We start from the raw sequence: 18,719 nt of genomic DNA, 5'->3' as shown, positions 1-18,719 counted from the left end.
AAGGTAGCCACCTTCAAGTAAGAACTGCCAGAATCACGTTTCTTATAGCTTCATCGGAAGCTCTCCCTAGATGACAGTGCTCGTCGTACATCACGTGGCAGTTTAATATACTGATGCCATTTCACATTTGGCTGGAGGACTGAGCAAAGTCCTGACACTTCCAGCCTCAGGCTAAGGTATTGATGTGACATTGCAAAGTGTTGGAGGAAAGTCACTGGGGACTGTTTCTAAAATAACTCAAGCCAGTGTCATGCCAGTGGGGAGAGCAGTCAGACTGGGAGCCTAGAAATGGGTTTCCCACGAACACCATCCCCAGCAGTGAGCGTGGCTCCTGTCTAAAGGCGCTGTGCTTTTCTGCGCTGACCTTGCTCTCCGTTGCTGCTCCCCAAGGTGGTACCATGGGCACCTCACTGGCAAGGAGGCAGAGAAGCTTCTGACAGAGAAGGGGAAACCAGGTAGCTTTCTGGTGCGGGAGAGCCAGAGCAAACCAGGAGACTTTGTACTGTCGGTGCTGACAAATGAGGATAAGATGGAGACTGGAGACCGCAAACCACACGTGACCCACGTGATGATCCACTACCAGGTGGGAAATGTGCCGTCCCCGCTCGCCCTGCGGTAGGGCCGGGTGGGTGACCCGGCTGGGAGCTGTGCCTTCGAGTCTCGCCGTGCTTTTGTCGTTCTCTCCTGCAGCCAGATGGGAAGTATGACGTGGGGGGAGGAGAGAGGTTTGACACGCTCACAGACCTGGTAGACCACTATAAGAAAAACCCCATGGTGGAGAAATCTGGAGCTGTGGTTCACCTGAAGCAGGTAATAGCTGCTCTAGCACATATTTGTTGGTTCTGGGCTTGCCCAAACTCCCAGGGGAGGGCACAGATCTGCCCCTGCTCTTTGGGAACTCCCTGCCCCCAGAACATCCCGCTGGCTACCTGTCACGCTTGTCCCAGCTCACACTGGCCAGAGGAGTCCCTGGCCCCACACTCAGGGCCTCAGGAATGGACCCAGCTCCTGCCAATATCCCCCAGGGATTCGGGAACTGTTTTCTTCAAGGGGAAAATTATCTGTCTTTCTGTAACTGAAAGTGATTTCTATTCTGTCTTCCTCTGTCTTTCAGCCATTCAATGCCACGCGCATCAACGCAGCTAACATTGAAAACAGAGTGAAGGAGCTGAACAAAATGGCAGATCACAGTGAGAAGGCCAAGCAAGGGTTCTGGGAAGAGTTCGAGGTACAGGATGCTCCTGTGCTCTGTCCTGCTTGTGCCTGTGGGTGAAGAATATCGTATTTGCATGGGAGCGTCATGGTTTTCCAGCACTGAGGGCCGTCTTCTCTTCTCAGCACTGTTTCTCCTTTCCCTGTTTTCCGTGTTCAACTGAGTTACCTCCTGGTCCTTTTTTTCATTGCTTTTTCTCATGTCCAAGGCAGTTGCTCCTTCCTCATCCTAGAACTGCGTGCCTTTTGTTCCCTGCAGGGATTTGTGCCTTCTCCCCCCATTAACTCTCTCATCAAGCTGCTTCTTGGCTCCCTTTCCCTTCCTGCCAGCACTCCCTCTGCTCTTCTCAGCCTCAGGAAGCCAAGCAGCGAGTCGAAAGAGCCCTTCCTTTGCCTCTGACTCCCCTTGTCTGCCCAGAACAGTTTGTTATTCTGTACTCTGCTCCACAGATGCTGCAGCAGCAAGAGTGCAAGCTCCTCTACCCCAGGAAGGAGGGACAGCGACCAGAGAACAAGGCTAAGAATCGCTACAAGAACATCCTTCCCTGTAAGGAGACACTGAATACTGGTTTGGTTATTTTTCACCACAATTTCTGCAGCCTTCTCTGGGGCTAGTTAACCCTGCAGAGCGTTCTGACCACGGCGGAGTTGGAAGGAGGTGTACACTGTCCTAGGGGAGCGGTCCAGTTAGTTCATGGCATTTTCCATCCCCTTTCTAACCTCGTCCTTCCCTTTTGCATGGGAAACTGGTAAATTGCTCTCCTCTCTTTGTGCTGTGAGTCCAAATATGCTTCAGAGCTCAAGTGTAATTCAAAAGTCATATAGAGCCTCCAAAGGAAATACTGGAAAACTTGAGCTCAGGTTAGTCTGCAACACTGCGTCTCACTAATCCATCCAAGTTACTAGATTGGCAACATAGCTGTGAGCCAGGTAGTGTGCGAAGTGTCATTAGGAGAGCATTTTATACCCTCTTTTGCAGTAGTTACCCAAGTGACTTCATAGCAAGAGCCTTGTGGGAGCCCTTGCTGGGAGCCACCGTGGCTGCCCTGCAGCAAAGCCCAGCCGTGCTCCCGTGTGTGTGAGTCACCCCGTGTTCATTCTGGACTCTCTTCTCCTTCAGTTGATACCACACGGGTGGCGCTCCGAGACGTAGATGAGAGCGTGCCTGGGTCGGACTACATCAACGCCAACTATATCAAGGTACTTGGGAAAGGGAAGGCACCGTGTGGGGGCTGTCTTCAGCACAGCGCTATGTTTCTGGCGGGTAATGGTGTAAGTCTGGAGGGAATGGCCTGTCAGGACCAGCGTCTTTCACTGGGTCCAGGCCAAACACTGGATTTTTCTACTGTATCCCAAGGGATTTCATCATTCTGTCATGTCCTGTTTGCCCCTATCTAGGAGTTTCTCTTAATCCCCTCCTTTCCTTACCTGTTCAGGAGGTCCTAGGGGACTGACCCAGGCTCTCTGTTATTGAACATTATCTCTGAGGTCAAATTATAATTGTCATCTGTAAGCTAAGAGCTGCTTGAAGCTGTATTTCCAGCAATGCTGCTCTGGCACTTAAGCACCAGCCTTTGGGAAGCCTTCAAGGCGGCTTCATTCCAGCCACGTCCACCTGCAACTTCTGCAGCTGCCCGTTGGCAAGAGTCTGTTGTGCAGCGATGTGCGTTACAGCAGCATAAAGGTCCCTGGAGGCAGGCAGACCATTTTGCTGGTGACTCTGTTAAAGCTGGTGATTGAGAGCGGTTTGGGTCCGCGGGTCTGACGAATAGAGGAAAATCAGCTAGCTCAGAAGTCCTGCATGGAAGGTGTGCTGACTTTGCTGCTAAAGCAATTCTCAATTCCTCACTAGAGCATCGTTGGCTTTCCCCCCCCCCTCCTTTGCTCCTCAGAGCATCCCTGAAGATGGAAGGAACTCGGAGCACTGCAAGATCTATATAGCCACGCAGGGCTGCCTGCAGACAACAGTGAATGACTTCTGGGCCATGGTGTATCAAGAGAACAGTCACGTCATTGTCATGACAACCAAGGAGGTGGAGCGGGGCAGGGTGAGCACTTGTAGGGTGCTGTCCCCAAGCCTGAAAGTTACCTGCTGCTAGTACTAATAGTTTTTAGTTAAGTTGTCTCTGGCTAGCTTTCATTTCATTTCTCCTCTGGCTTGTAATGTTGCTTGAGCTCTTCTTCATGAAAGAAACATACCGCTTTGCTCTGCACAGACAATCTCCCCAGCCCCATAAATATTAATGGGGTGTCCCTCATATGACTTGCTTCAAGACTCTGGGGAATTGCAGGTGGCAGAGAGAGAAGGAAAGCATCGTGCTTGCTGCAGCAAGCTGGAAAGTGGAGGGGGACATGTTGCAAGCTGTGTGAGGGACAAAAGTAATTATACAGCCCCTACCTGTGTACTAGGAGTGGGTTGGTAGGGCCAAGGAATACAGTGAAATTCCGTGCAGAGCCATTTACCAGAACAGCCTTCCCTAGTAAAGAGAGGAGCTAATTATGATTGGCACTAGCGGTTTTGCTTAGGAGTGAGGGAAGCTGTGCTTGCAGCAGCCTACTGCAGAGATGAGATAAAGATAGCTCTACTCACAAGCCTTCTTTTGTATTGGCAAAGTCACCATAGCAAGGAGGGGATGGGCTGGAGGACAGGAGGGGTATAGGCAGACTGTGCAGCCCCTTGGGGCAGAGATTTGGCTCGGGAGTTAGGCAATGACCAAACCAACAGCTCAGGTGCTGTGCGTCAAGACTATGCCTTTGGCAAAGCAATGCCTACCTGAGGCTGGGGCTAGCTGAGGAGGGAGATTCCCCTAGGGCTCACGTCCTTCCTATAGGAATGGCCCTATCTGGTACATCCCCATCTCAAAGGAAATGCTTTGTGCCTATGGCTCTCCTCTGAACCTCTGCACTGGGGCTACACGCCCTTTGAATGCAGCAGCAGCCCTGAGCAAGGTGCTCAGGGGTTCATCCTCCAGCTCCCCAGTCTCGGCTAATGAGCAGCTATCTGGTGTTGCTGCAGAACAAATGCTTCCGTTACTGGCCAGACAAGAGTTGCACCAAGGAATACGGGTGCATCTGTGTGCGAAACGTGAGCGAGCGTGAGGCCCAGGGCTACTACCTTCGGGAGCTGGAGATCTGGCGGACCGACAGGGTGAGTCCTCTGCTGCTGTCTGCCCGCCGTGCTGGGAACGGGCTGGTGCTGGAACCCCGGGGAGGGAGCTGTGGCTTCTTTGTTTGGTTGGTTGTTTTGGGTTTTTATTTTGGTTTGGTTTTTTTTTGTTTTTCCTTAATAGTCCCGCTGCTTAAGTTCTGGGCCACTTTGCCCCAGCTTTGGTAAAAGGAAAGGAAGGCAAAGTCTCCTAGTAGGTGGGGTTTTCTGACTAGGCGGTGGGTCTCTGCTCCCTGCAGGATAAGCGCCCGAGACTAGTGAAGCATTATCAGTATTTTAGCTGGCCAGACCACGGGGTGCCCAATGAACCAGGAGGGGTTCTGAGCTTTCTGGACCAAGTGAATCGGGCACAGCGAAGCATTCCAGACACGGGGCCGATCATAGTGCACTGCAGGTACGAACCAGTGGGCTGCTCGCAGGGCACTGCAGTAGGGATGGGTAATAAAAATGTCTCTTTTCTTTTCTGTGACACCCGCAGCTGGGTCATCATGTGAGCTGATGGTGGGCAACTGGGCTATAAGTATACGCATGGGGAAATACAGCCCTCCTCCAGAGCCTCGCTGGTGATAGCACAGGGAAGAGCAGGCCTGATCTGGAGCTGGTAGCTCTGATGCAGCCTGCTAGGCTCTGATCTCCGAAGGGTCCGCATTTGGCTGGGCTTATCTTAGAGCAGCCGGTCCAAATCCTCTGATCTCCGAAGGGTCAGCATTTGGCTGGGCTTATCTTAGAGCAGCCGCTCCAAATCCGCCCAGGATGGGCCAGGCATGCAGATGAGTGTTGGAGCTGAGCTGACTAACTCTGGGGAATGTTTCCTCCTGCAATGATTTTTTGTTTTCTCTTTCCAGTGCTGGAATAGGACGCACCGGCACCATCATAGTGATAGATATTCTGGTGGATATTATTCACAGGCAAGGTATGTCTCCCTGTCTATCTCATGGCTTTCACCGTTTGTCTTGCTCTGACCTGTTAGGGGATAACGCTGCTCTTGTGCAAGCAGCGGGTACGTGATCTCCCAGCCGTGGGTTTGACTTGTCCGGGAAGCAGTGGGCACAGGCTTAGCCTGAATGCAAGGTGAGAGGGGCTTGTGCCCAGTTTCCCATTTCTCTGTGGGCCAAGAAATGGAGCGCTGTGGTAATGGAATGTGAACCCTCACCAAATGGGTGCGCACATGGACAGCCCTCTGGTGCTCTCAGCAACACAGCACAGTCTTCCTGGTGGCATCAATGGGGCCGGGATTTCAAGGTCTCCTGGAAAACCCTCTTTTATTGACGGTAGAATGGGGGGAAACAGGTTCAATAAGGGTATTACTCTAGTAGCCCTTTTAGAAATAAGTCCCCTGAACTCTTCTGTGTAGAAGGGCTGTCACCCTCACCTGAAATTGTAGAGCTGTTGTGGAACTCTCCGTGTATCTCTGGGTCTGGCCTGGGAGCCGTGAGGCAGGTGGACCCTCTTCGCCAATGGCTGTATCTTTTTCATAAACCTGGTAAGTCTGGGTCTGTAGGAAGTTGCCACAGAACAGACCTAATCCCCCTCCTCTTGCTTAAAGCAAGTCAGCCCTGCCTCAGCAATTCTCAGGGAAAAAAAAAAAAAATTAAAAATCGCCTGGGCATAGAGAAACACCAAATCCTTTCACAATATTCTAGGGCTTTGCTGACGCTGTGTTCAGCGAGATACTGAAAGCTTTCAAAGCTGTCTTAAGAAAATAATTTTTCAACCGAATTCCCACTCCCTAAACCTCACCTTCTCGCTCTTGGTCAGGTTTGGACTGCGATATTGACATCCCCAAAACCATCCAGATGGTACGCAGGCAGCGGTCGGGCATGGTGCAGACGGAGGCGCAGTACAAGTTTGTTTACATGGCTGTTCAGCAGTACATTGAGGCTGAGCAGAAGAGGTTGGAAGAAGAACAGGTGAGTTCTGTTCGGCTTGGTTGGAAAAGCAAGGGCAGAACTTGGCCCACGCAACTTCCACCTTCTCCCTGGAACTCAAATATTGCCCTGAACACACGGAAACAAACCCACACCCACTGGTATATGGGATCTTGTAAGGCTTTATTCTGTACCTGCTTTGAGTGGGGTTTTATTGTCTTTGCTTTCTCTTTCAGAGGAATAAAAGGAAAGAGCGAGACTACTTGAATATCGGCTACGCTCCTATGGAAAAAGGCAGAGGCAAAGGGCAGCCCCCTTCACCACGGGCCCAGTCTGTGTAAGCCGAATATCTCTGGGCCAGGGCTAAGAACGTCTCTAGCTGTAGAGCGAACAGCTTGAGCAAAGGCCCCAGTGTTTATCCTTTGCCAGCCTGCCTCTCCCACACCTGAAACCTGAGCAGTTGCTGGCTAGCATATGGGAAAGGCTAAAAATAAGGAGGTGATCCCACCACCCCGTCAGCAGGGGTGGTAGCAGCCCACCTTGCTTATGTGCTACGCTTTTGCAGCTGCTTTGGAAAGGGGAGGAGGAAATAGATCCTAGCCTTTAGTGACCAGTGCTCCGTATCCTTGGCTCTGGAGAATCTGCTGGAGAGTGGAACTGTGCCACTGCCACTGAGGGGATTTACAGCAAAATCTGGAGGAAGATGAGAAGAGAGCAGAGGGAGGTGGATTCGCACCCATGTGGAGAGGGAGCATGTGCTAAGTAGCATGAGTTCCTTACATAAGCAGAGCTAAAATCCCCCAAATTATGTTTTTCGCTCTTGCCCCAAGTAATGGGATATCAGTGAGTGATGGAGAGGGGGTTATAAGTTGAAGGTGAGTGGGCAGGGACATATGTCAGTTATATAATATCAGAGCTTTTGGGCACCTTGAATCGCAGCATCGGGTTTGAAAGAAGCTAGGCAGGAGCAGAGGAGTGGGTGTTAAAGTGGAGGCAGAAACGCTGTTGCTGGGCTCACACAGAACGAAAAATCCAACTGAAGAGAAGAGGGCAAAAGGAGATGTCACACATTCTTCTCCGGGCGTTTGGCCACCACCACAGTGCTGGTGGCTCCTGCCCGCCGTGCCCGGCAGCGTGCCGTGCCCAGAGGCACCTCTGCGGGAAGAGCCAGAGCCGGGCCCGGCAGCCGGGGTGCTCCGGGCTGGGGCTTGGGGAGCTGCTGCCCTGGGAGCTGGGAGAGGGCAGGAGGAGGCAGGGAAGGGCGCTGCTTGGCTCCCGTGGCACTCCGCGGGCAGAGCCGCTCTGGTCCTGCGGCGCGTTAGGAACTGGAAAGACCTTGCTTTCATGCAGCGCTAAAGGGAAACCTGGATCCTTCACTGGCATTATGAACCTTCCAGCTCCTGCTGGATCTGGCCAGTTGGGATCTTCCCTGCTGGACTCTAGAAACATTTGCGTCCTGTTTAAAATGCCCGACTTTGAAAGTGCAGCTCTGAATAAATGAGGGTGGGGAGGACTGCGTGGGACTGAGCCGAGCAAGGGGAGGTCAATGTGGCTGGTCATGTTGGCTCCAGAGAGCTCCCGTGAGTTCAGCTTTGGGTGTCAAACCTGCTTTAGAGGTACTTGGATCTGGCCTTTGGAGCAGCCCTCTCCTTCCGTTAGACTTTGGAAAATCCGGAGAAATTAGGTATGTAGAGAAAGAAAGAGTAGGAAATACCAGGAACTGTATCCGCTGATCCTGCAGAAACTTTGCATCCATGAAAGGCTGACATGTGGAGAGGAAGGTTCAAGGCTCCATCCCCAAGCTGTATTTGAACCTAGGAGGGGTGGCCCAGCCAGAGGGAGGGAAAACAGGGATTGAGAACAGCGGGTAACCCCATGTCGTCCTATCTACAAGGCTGGGGAGGGGAAAAGGGAGCTTGGCTGGGCCATTACCCGCTTCCCACTGGCCACCTGCCTCTGGGAAAAGATCCAGAGCAGTGAGGCTGTTCATAACAAGGCTTTGTTTCTTGACAGGGTTGATGATGAGTCAGCTTCCGTCTACGAGAACCTTAACATCAAAAGCCCAAAGGTTTCAGGGATGAGTAATACCGGGCAATAAAGGAGCCGGAGGTGAGCTGTATGGAGGCTGTACAGGTAGGAATGCTTCCCTTGATTAACCGAGAGTGTCACCACAGTCTGTTTACATGGCATTTGACCCAGCTCCTCTTCAGCTCAGCTTACGCAGATCTCTGTGGCTCTGCCTGCCGCGGGGAAGGCAGCTATGCTTTGGTGAAATTTGACGGAGCCTAAGGATGCGGCTGTGGCCAGCTGCTTGCTGATGGGAGAAGAGGGGAAATGGGGTAATGAGATCTCAACAGGGAAACACGTTTACAGTGTTACCAGTGAGGGGGGAGAGCGGCTTTTTGGACTGCTATGCCAGGAAGCTGTGAGACTCGGAGAACAAGACTGCGCGATGTATGCAAACAAGTAGGGGAGACTTCACTCTCTGGGAGTGTCTCAGCTCTGTAATCTTATCAATGCACTTTTCTCCCAGTTATAAACCATACCACCCTCCTTCCTTCTTGTTTTGGAATGCAGGATTTACAGTGTTTACGTCCACCCTTTCCAAGTTCTGCAATTGCGGACAATTTTTTTTGCCCGTCTTGCCTTCCCCAAGCACCTTGGATTCAGCGAGGAAGTAAGAAGCAAGCAAAGTCTGCGCGTAAGAACATGCCATGACCTAACTTATTAACAAGAAGGATCTTCTCCCATTCTCCCCTGTATCAGTAGGTTGATATTTATGTGGAAGTGCCTCTGGACATTCATTAGGGCATCAAGGCTCAGTTTTAATTTTTTTTTTTTTTTAATTTAAGATTCTTATTTTTTACACGCAAATTGTTAAAAGGAACAGAAATGACTATTTGCTTAGGAGCTTTCCCAGGGTTGCCCACTTAGGGCGTTAGTAAAATGTTAATACACTTTAATGTTTTCATTAGGTCAATCATTTCTAAGCTAGAAGTGTTGTCAGACTAAATCCTGGAGTAACTTTGCTGCCTGTGAGGGTGAGAAATAGAGAGCACTGCCTGGACCCAGGTATTTGCACCTCTTGATTCTTCTTCTCACACCTCCTTTTGGCTGTACCAGTTCTAGATTTCTATGCAACCCTGCCAAAGCCCATCGAGCAATCCCTGCTGCTGTGGTACAGCAGATGCGTGTGTGTGTGCCCGAGTCTGCTAGCTGCTCTGCACGTGGGTTTCGTAGCAGAAGTGAGAGACAGAGGTGAGCATCTCTGTCTTTGTGTGGGCCTGAACGTTGAGCTAAGTGAAATCCCACCTAGCTGATGGGTGCTGGAGAGTAGGAAAGCAGCTTTGTGCGCTGTGCTTTTAGCCACCCCTAGCGAGTAACAGCCTAGGATACTAATCTGAGCTGAACTTTTTGAGCTGGGCCCCTCTAAGCTTGATGCAGCTCTGCCATTACCTTGCTGCGTGACCTCTTTTTTTTCCCCCCTGCAACTATATGAGAAGGCAAGCGTTGTTACTGCTGAGTAGGGGTGTTGCAGGAGTGTTGGTGACCTGACCAGCGCCGTGAAGATGAGTGTGTCCCTGAGTGGAGTTATTCCAGCTCTGTTGATAAGTCCTGACTTGTGACTGCCAGTGCTTCCTGCTGTTCCAGCCTTAAGGCCTGCAAATAGTCCTGCCAAAGAACCCCTTCCTGCAGGATTCATCAGGGTCTGAAAGCGCGCTCCGTGGGGAGCCTTGGGTCCGAGTGCCAGCGCCTGAAGCTCCCGAGCGTGCGTGGGGCTGGTGTTGAAGTCCTCCTAGGTCTCGGGAACTGGACGGACTTGCTGCACGGTTGGGGTATTAGTGCCTGGAGCGCCAGCTCCAAGTGTTGAGCAGAAGGGGTTGAACAAAAGCACAATGACATACCTTGGCTGTATCCCTGGCTGGTCTTTCTGGTCCCTTGTCACAGGGACAGGAGAACTGTTTATTTTTATTGCACTTTTAATAAATGTTGAATATTCTCAAGGCTTTTTTTTTTTCTCTCCTTTCTTTTTAAGTAGTTTGCTTTTTGGGGAAGTGACTGACAGTTGATGTGGACAATGGGGCATCCTGAATGTCTCCCATCGCCAAATGCTACTGTTCAGGGCCCTGTTTTCACTCGCTTTGGATCTTCCTTTTGACTATGCATGAGCGAGGGGTTCAGCTGCGTGTTAGCCAAACCTGCAACCTTTGTTTCCAAGTACCTGGTGAGAAGGGGAAGTGCAAAGGGGCCGCCCTGACGAGGATGCTGTGGCAGGCTACCAGGAACAGTTGGAACTGTGAGAACATCTCCGTGGCCCGTTTGCCACCCTAACAATAGATTTTATGAGGCTGAAGATGTTATTTCCCCTCTGCCCTGCCCTTAGGTCTCATCAGTGGGGGTTGAATGGTAACAGATGACAAAGCACTTCATCTCTACCAGTGTCTATTTGCTGGGCTTAGTCCCAGATGGGTAAAATGGAAGTGCCTGCTCTGCCTGAAGTCTTGGTGAGTCACTTTTTCCAAGAACACACTTAAACTGGTGCTGTGAAGACATTCTTCCAGTGGCAACCACAGGGGAATGGACAGGGTGATACCAGTGAGAATCCCTGTCAAGCCCACTGCCTTTGGCAGCAGTTACAGTGCCTGCAGTAGTTTCTGCAGACACGTGGCTGGCGCAGGTAACACCAGCCTGCAGCTGAACAGCAAAGGTGTTGCAGATACAGCACACGCAGCGGCTTTCCGCAGAAGGTTTGCATAGCAACAGACTTGAGTTACTTCTGCCGTTGCTTCAGCCTTTTCTATTTCAAATTAGATTTTCTGGAAGAGGAGACTGGAAGCATCTCTCTTCCAGCTGGGAAGAAGCAAAAGATGAGCAGTCTTTGCAGCTTCTCATTTTTCAGGTCAAATCAGGTAGACACAGAGGGGAGTTGCACCTGGGGCAATACTGCCTAGACGGTAGTAAGTATGAATTTACAGGGTAAAACTGTCCACGTGTGCAGGATTGTACAACGCTGGGACAGCTGATGCATGGGCCAGAGTACAGACACGCTACCTGCTGCGTAGCTACCGTGGTCTGGGAATGCGGCTGGCCTCAGGACGGCTAAGTGAACACCTGCAACTGCAAGTAAGAAGGGAAATGTGGAGTAATTGCTACAGATTGACACCTTGCATTGTATAAAACATAATTTAATACATACACATATGGTACTTGCATACAGTATACCGTCTTACATCCATGTGTTTGAATAGAAAACATTTAATTGTAAGCCATCTTCATCATGAAGACTTTTGTTAATCACTGTCAGAAGATCACTGCATTAAATAAAAATATAGTGTAAGCAACTGGCCTGTGTCTTAATACTGACACATTTTAAGATTAGGAGGGTAAAGCTGTCAAAAAATGGCACTTCAGTCAGTTTGCCTGTGGGAAGTATGAATGCAGCTCGCTGACGAAGTAGCTGGAGAGGCCGGGTTGTAGTGCTGTGTCAGTGTGCCTGGCAGAACTCTCCCCTGTGCTCAGAATCGCTTCCCAGGCAGGGATGAGTGATTTTTAAGCATCATCTTAGGATAAACCGAGTAGAATGGCTCCTCTGTTCTGTTCGCAAGCTCGTCAAGGATGGTAACGCAACTCGGGTGAGTAGCAGTGATTGATCCATGTTTTGTCAGCAGGAGGCAGCATTTACACCTCCAACACTGAATAACACGATGGAAATGTTTCAAGCGTGTGGAATAAGGATAATTTTCATCTGCTCATACGACTTTGACATGTCTTTACCCTCCCAATCCCAGCTCCTCGTAGGAATAATCATGTAGATCCTTCAGTTGGCAAAAATAGCCCTTTATTCCCTAAGGGAGTTAGAGGAACTGTACCCACTGTCATCTGGTACCCAGCCAAGACAGCACACGGCCGTGTGCCATTTGAGGCAAACAGTCCTAGAAACCTGTCTGTTGCTTTCAGAGCTCCGGTTTCCATGGAAAGTTTGGCAGCAGGATGCTGAGGCAGCTCCTCGGAGCCTTTCTGGGCTGGAGACAGCTTGGCAGGCGAGTGCTTCAGCAGGGCTCCTGGAGGTGGATGCGTGTATTCAAGCGCAGGCACAGGAGGAGTGTGGGGAGCGGGCCACGGGGTCTGCCAGCAAACCAAGGAATGCCGTCAGGGCGGTAGGCCCTGTCCCTGCCGCCCCGACGTGCCGCGGGGAGGGAGCCGACAGCCTCGCTAGACAGGAGCGAGGGGCTGCCTCGCCGCTACTGGAAAGGGAGTTGTGTCGCAGGCGGTGCCGCTGTGGTGTGTTTAGGGGGGAGATACTCTGGCCTGCTCATCGCGACAGTCCTTGTGAAGCAGCGGAGGTTCCCTGTCTTCAGGGCGCACTGGACTGGCCACAGAATGATGCAGAAGAGGATGATGATCAACGCGGAGAGGAGGACTATGCGTTTCCAGTCATCGCACATGTCGCAGCGGGACAGCCTCCCAGCTAGCCCCGCCGGGGGGGGCTCCTGACTTTCTGGCTTGCTCATGGCGACATCAATGGAGATACACGAGTCTGGATTCTCGGGGTCATCAGACGACTGACGGCAGCAAAGCTTGGTGCCTTCCATCCAGAGCACCTTCTCCTGCTGGAGTTCAGGAGGCAGTGTGGCAAGGAGCTCCTTGCTGGTCTCGAGTGCCGGGGCGCCTTCCAGAGGGATGCTGGTCAGCTGCCTGCAGAAGGGGCAGGGGAGCTGGTCCTCTGGTTGGTTTGGGGGCAGCCCTGTGCTCAGCCGGGCCACACACTCCAGGCAGAAAACGTGGGAGCACTGGAGCAGCTTGGGTGTCTTGAAGGTGTTGTCATAGGTGTTGAAGCAAATGGAACACTCCACAGGGGAGGCTGGCTTCGGAGACGTTGGGTTTGGAGAGCCTGGCTTGTCGGTTGGGGACCTCGCCTTCCTCTTGCCATCTCCTGGGGAGGTGACAACAATGGGGCTGATGGGGATGGGGATTTCACTCGGAGATGCAGGGACTGGGCTGGTGGGAGAGTCTGGCGTGTTGGAGTGCCACAGCTGCGTGAAGCACGACATGACGGAGCCCGGGGAAATAAATAGAGCCCTGGGACACTCTAGAAGAGAAGAAAACCACAGCCTTCATTTTAAACAATGTGAAGACACCCATCACCAGACCTATGTTTAACCCCTTAAAAGGAACAAAGAGCAAGTTCATGACTTCCACTGCATCCGGAGCCTGGAATAGATCCCTGCCAGAGGTGAGAATGACACAGGTAGCCTGTTCGAAGCTGCGTACCGAAGGTGAAGTTCAACATCCTGCAAAGAAGCAAGCAACCAGCAGAGATCCCCCATCCAGCCAAAGCCTTTTCACCAGAACCACCATGGCATTATAGATGGTGCAGTCGTTCCCCATACATGCCTCCCTCTGGGCAGAGAAAACACAACAAAAACCTACCCCGGCTGGTGCTCCCCGACACCTGAGCAGGGAGGAGAGCAGAAGACTCCATGAGGTCAAGTAGGGACCTCGCTATGGCAGTCTATTAGTCTGGGAGGCACTCAGATATTATGGTGGCAGCATGAGCAAGGCCTAAGAGACAGATAACACTATTCAGTTGTGGAGGTAGCAGGGGGGTGCATCTCTTCTCTTTGGTGTGCTCAGACAGAGCTTTGTGCCTTGAATCATGGTTCTGCATGCTGCCTAGCAAGCAAGTGAGGCACCACCCAGCGATGCTGCCTGGTTTTGTCCATCCACAGTGGGATCTGAACTCCCTCGTGTCACAGGAGAACCCAAGGGAGGTGCGGAAACACTGTTATCTTGCAAAGTTTGTTCCATCCTCAGCCCCCAGCGGCATAAGAAGCATCTCCGTCTTGTCACCGTGACACAGCAAGAAAAGCAAGGTTGGAGGAAATGGCCTTGGTGCCAGAGCAAGGGGAATTCTCCACTGTTTCCTTGTTGCTCTTGTTTCCCTAGGGAAAAACAGTTCTTCCCTGTCCTCAGCCCTGGAGGAGCGCCAGCACGGCCCAAGCCTTGCTGTGTGCTGCCTTGCGCTCCCTGCTTTGTTGCGGTACGCAAGCAGGAGCCTCGAGTTGAGTGGCTAATACGCCACTTCCAGCAAATTGGTTTACAACTTACTCCAGCCTTTTCAGCAATCTAAGTATTACCTTGAATTCCAGTTAGCCTAGGCTAGACACACAGCTTCGCGTACATTCTGATATTTAGATATATGACTTTTCAGCTGTTGAGCACTTTTCCCTGAAAGCAAGTGTTTAGCTGGAAGAACTTCCCAGTGATGGCCCTGATGCTGTATGCCTGGGGGACATTTTTTTAGGATGTGTCACTGAACTAGCTAGGCCTGATTCTTCATGTTGGGAGATTTACCGATGACAAGCCAGAAACGTCCAGATTGTTGCTGTAATTATAGGTTTCCAGTCAATCCAGCAATGGCTCACCCGCATGGGCTGGAGACTCCACGTCTCAGCATAAAAGGCTAATTTAAGGTATCAGAAAGACTGCGTATTCCTCGGGTTGCACAAAGAAGTCTCCAGTATTGAAGAACGAAGTATTCTCCCCTCTCCCGTCACAGCTAGCATTGCCAGAGCTGAAACCAACTTTAGGAACCTTCTTTCTTTTTCTTCTCTTATTCTAAATGAAGGCATTTTTGTGAACCATCACCTCAAGTTAAATTTTCAGACACAGACTATCTGCATTTCTCAGCAAGTTGTAATGTTTTTTTTAATGTCTTTTTTTTCTGGCTACAGATCGCCATGCATGTTTTATCACAATCTGGCAGATGCTGATGAACTACAAATCCAAGCCCAAGCTGGCACAGAGATGAGGGAAACCCCTGGTCTTGGGTTTTTTTTTAATGAAATCTCCTGTTTTGCAGAACTCCATCCCCTACGCCCAGTTCTTTGCAGTCCCTCAGCTTGGAGTCTTTGTGCAAAATTACGAGCAGCAAAGCCAGTGGCAGAAGGTAACCTCAGGAAGAGAGAGCCTTTGCTTATGCAAACTGTAATTTCATAACCTGTGTGAAAAAGCTGTTCTGTTGGCGTTTTTACTAGTCTGTAATATGACAGCTATAGCAACAGCAGTATCTTGAGAGTAAACTTGAGGAAGTTTACTCACAACAGTTGCTTTTAAATGAAGATACAAGCTTTTGCCCACATTTTCCCTTTGCTAAAGATAATCATGACTCTATAGATGTTTGTTAGTTTTAATAAACGTAGAGTCTACTTATTTTTATCAGCATCTTGGTGTCATGTGGCACCTTGATCAGACATGATGCAGGTAGCTGACTTAAACTGGGAAGATATGAAGAGCAGGGCACAGAGCCGAGGCATGGCAAAGACAGTTTTAATTCCTACTCTGCCACGCAGGACAGGTCAGCCTCTGCGGCTTCTTGTGTCTTTTGGTGCCATGGTGCTGACGCTCAGAAAGTTAAATGGGGTTTGGGCAGCAGCTAACGCAGGGACCAAGACTTCTCCTGGGCGCTACTGCTGTCCTCCTAAATGAGAGTCAGTCACTAAAGCTGGAGGGTCCCAGTGAAGACATGCAGTGTGGAGTCCCAACAGAATTAGTTAGGGTTTGGGGGGGTTGGTTGGTTGGTTTTCTGGTGGTTTGGTGTTGGGTTTTTTTTTTTGCACTACACAATCACATGATTTTTTTTTTTTTTAAAATACAAGACAATATCTTCAATTTTTCAGACCTCCATGGTCACACTGCATTTCCTCAGACCCTGCAGCTATTTTCCTCACTTTCCCAGCTATTTACCCGGGCTCTCCAGAAACTCTCAGAACATCAGTAAATAACTAAACCATTCAGGAGAGACACATAAACTCAGACTTAAAACTAAGTAGTTAAGTATTTTTTACTTCCCAACAAGTTCTAGAAAACTTCTTTCCACACCATAAAACCAGACAAAAGAGATCACGCAGTTACGATAGTGGCCAATGCTCTTCTGTAATATGGTTCCTTAGTGGTATCTTTAACTCAGAGCAACTGAATACACAGCGAGTTAAGAGGTGTACAGCAGATTAAAGTCTATAAATACCTGTTCAGAGTGCTGTTTAGAAGGAGAAAAGCATGTTCTGGGCTCTTGATTTCTACCACTGAGGAGTCTTCTCTCCAGAGGATAGTCTTAGGCTCAGGGTGTTTTGTATTTATAAGCTGCCTTCTGGTATTCGAGCTCCCCGGTAGCTTCCTGAGTTGGTTCCAAGCACGGTAGGTCTGGCAAGACAAGTCACCTCTAACAGCTCCCTGTGTATAGTGGCCCAGCCGCTGTAATTCAAGTATCTTTTATACCTTCCTGTCTAGAGGTGATTTACCTGCTCCACCTGCCTTTCCCCATCACCGCTGAATCACTCCATTGGCTGCGAGCTCCCGCTCCGGCCGGTTCCTATGACAAACAGGGCAGGCTGGAATGCTCCTGATAAGGGGCCGCGCCGCCGAGGCCACCCGCCCGTGTCTGCCCTAGGGAAGCGATGTGGGAAATGGTTATTTCTTCATCTTCTCTGGACTGGGGAAGGCCGCCTGCTTTCTGGTAAATTCTCACCGTTCTTCGGCTAGCTTTGAGGGTTTGCAATCACTCTTCATCATCTGGTCCAGTTTGTGCAGAGGTACTGGCCACAAATCTTCTGAAAGAAAATTTCAGGACACCTAAAAATGGAAGTTATTGTTCTCTTGTTTCTTCATGAAGGACAAATAATTTGAAAGCGCCTAAGATTAACAGCAGAAACAAGGTTCTGACAGTCAAATTTCTTGTGATTGGTTGAGAAAAAAATTGTTGCAATAGGAAAATCCGGTATAAGTTTGAAAGCCTGCAAGCTGTTTATAAATTAATGGAACCACTTTTTGCAATCATATGTCTGCTTCAAGCTGCTATACAATTGTTCAAAATAATACTGTATGGATTGTCACAGAGAAGGAATTTCATTCTTTGCAGCTTTTGGTAGTAATTGATATAGGGAAATAGTATTCGACCTGCAAAGCTTTTGTGGGTCAAAGGACATCAGTCTATGACCCAGAAAAAAGAGCCAACAAATTTATACTCGGGTGCAGATAAGGAAACAAGTGTGCGTGGGGGGAAGTAACAGACAAACATTCAAAACTTAGTCTAGTTCTTATTTGTTGCAAATACTACTTTTCTTTTTCAGCTTCTCAAAAAAACAACACAAGGCGATCTCTGGATTTTTTTCAGGATGGTATCAGGAAGTCCCTTCTTTAAAAATGGTTGAGAAACTTCACTCTAAAAATGTATGGAGCTGTTTTCATCTCTTGGGACAGAGAAGTGTCTAAATGCCATAGACTGTAGTGGTGGTCAGAGGCAACCGGCTTTGGCTTCCACACTCCTCCGCTTCAGGTCGCACCGTTCACTTCTAGCGAGCTGAAATCCAAAAGGAGGCTTTTAAGGCTAAAAGAAGCATGTTGCAATTACCAAAATTTTAAATCAGTTTTAGGATTAAAACTAAGGTTACCTGATCCTTCCACAGCCAGAAGGATCTGGTTTAGAGTATTGTGGATTCACGATGAGCTCCATGGGTGACTCTAGAAGACAAACACCCCAGTGGAGAATGCAGGTTAAGGCTAAACTCTCCCAGCTCTGCATCTCAATGGCATGCACGTATACCATAGGAATAGCAATCCGTACGCTAGACCGCGCAGGCAATCCCAGCACGGCGTGCTCCCCCATCTATTTATGTTGCTGTTCAGCGGGGAGTGAGGCTGGGAGCAAACGCTGTCTGCAGCTGACAAAGCAGGATGCAAATCAGATTTTTCAGAGTCTTGCTCACTTAGTCACTTTTATAAGCACTTTGGTAAACTGGGCTCAAAATTAACAATGTTTCAGTAACACACTGAGGAACAGGAGTCCTTGTTTTGGGTCTACCTGAGATCCTCTCCCCGGTAGTCAGTGGAGCAACACTGATTCACTTTTTGATCATGCTTTAAAGAAAGACATAGGCACATTTTAAGCCCTTTATCCACTGACAAAACCAGGATTGCTGAACTGAGCGTGAGCAACTACTGCTGTTTCAGAATTCCACTGCTCCCGAGGCTGGTTTCCCAACAGCCCGACGTGACTGCTGCGTGGAACGGGTTGAGTCCAAGCCAGGAGCTGAGAGCCTGGGGCAAACTGGGCCACCCCACACATGCCCGCACACTCCTCCCTCTGCAAGGCTACGCTGGGTGTGCAAGGCACCGAGCGTGCCGAGACCTAGCACCGTACTGGGATGACGATCGGGGCTTGGCTTCCAGAAGTGAGTGGGAGGCTCGCTGTTATTTTTGTCTTCTGCTTGGAGGAATAGACGGGGCATGTCAGGAGCTGCAGCTGGTCTCGGGTGGATCCCAGAGGATTGGGAGCAATCAGTTGTGGGAGCACATACTTTCATGTTTGCACTTAAAGGAACAGTGGTACGAAGTAGAAACAGTTACTTTATTAATACTGTTATTTCCTTGAACTTCCATTACACATGCACACCTCAGGTGCTTCTCCGAGGCAT

General features: G+C 50.0%; 2 protein-coding genes across 3 annotated transcripts in view; one reads left to right on the top strand and one right to left on the bottom strand.

Annotated features, from left to right (window-relative positions):
* Positions 1-10,251, top strand: part of LOC309598472 (tyrosine-protein phosphatase non-receptor type 11-like) — a 59,879-nt gene extending 49,628 nt beyond the window's left edge. For both annotated transcript variants that reach the window (XM_082329098.1, XM_082329099.1), the window contains exons 4-16: positions 391-583; positions 691-810; positions 1,115-1,228; positions 1,663-1,759; positions 2,333-2,412; positions 3,105-3,260; positions 4,229-4,360; positions 4,618-4,772; positions 5,224-5,291; positions 6,137-6,288; positions 6,483-6,583; positions 8,260-8,379; positions 8,824-10,251. In XM_082329098.1, coding sequence (XP_082185224.1) covers positions 391-583; positions 691-810; positions 1,115-1,228; positions 1,663-1,759; positions 2,333-2,412; positions 3,105-3,260; positions 4,229-4,360; positions 4,618-4,772; positions 5,224-5,291; positions 6,137-6,288; positions 6,483-6,583; positions 8,260-8,344 — 1,453 coding nt within the window. In that variant the 3' untranslated portion in view covers positions 8,345-8,379; positions 8,824-10,251. The remainder of the gene's footprint in view (positions 1-390; positions 584-690; positions 811-1,114; positions 1,229-1,662; positions 1,760-2,332; positions 2,413-3,104; positions 3,261-4,228; positions 4,361-4,617; positions 4,773-5,223; positions 5,292-6,136; positions 6,289-6,482; positions 6,584-8,259; positions 8,380-8,823) is intronic.
* Positions 10,252-12,488: 2,237 nt separating this feature from the next.
* RNF223 (ring finger protein 223) lies at positions 12,489-13,729 on the bottom strand (the record flags this gene model as incomplete). Its single annotated transcript, XM_082329211.1, has 2 exons — positions 12,489-13,336; positions 13,678-13,729. The coding sequence occupies 2 exons, from the start codon at positions 13,727-13,729 to the stop codon at positions 12,489-12,491; spliced, it is 900 nt and encodes a 299-aa protein (XP_082185337.1).
* Between the last annotated feature and the right edge of the window lie 4,990 nt (positions 13,730-18,719).

Source organism: Platalea leucorodia, assembly GCF_965183815.1.
Source record: "Platalea leucorodia genome assembly, chromosome: 17".
Lineage (NCBI taxonomy): Eukaryota > Metazoa > Chordata > Aves > Pelecaniformes > Threskiornithidae > Platalea > Platalea leucorodia.
Note: the sequence above shows the minus strand (reverse complement) of the source record. Positions and strands in the feature narration are given on the sequence as shown.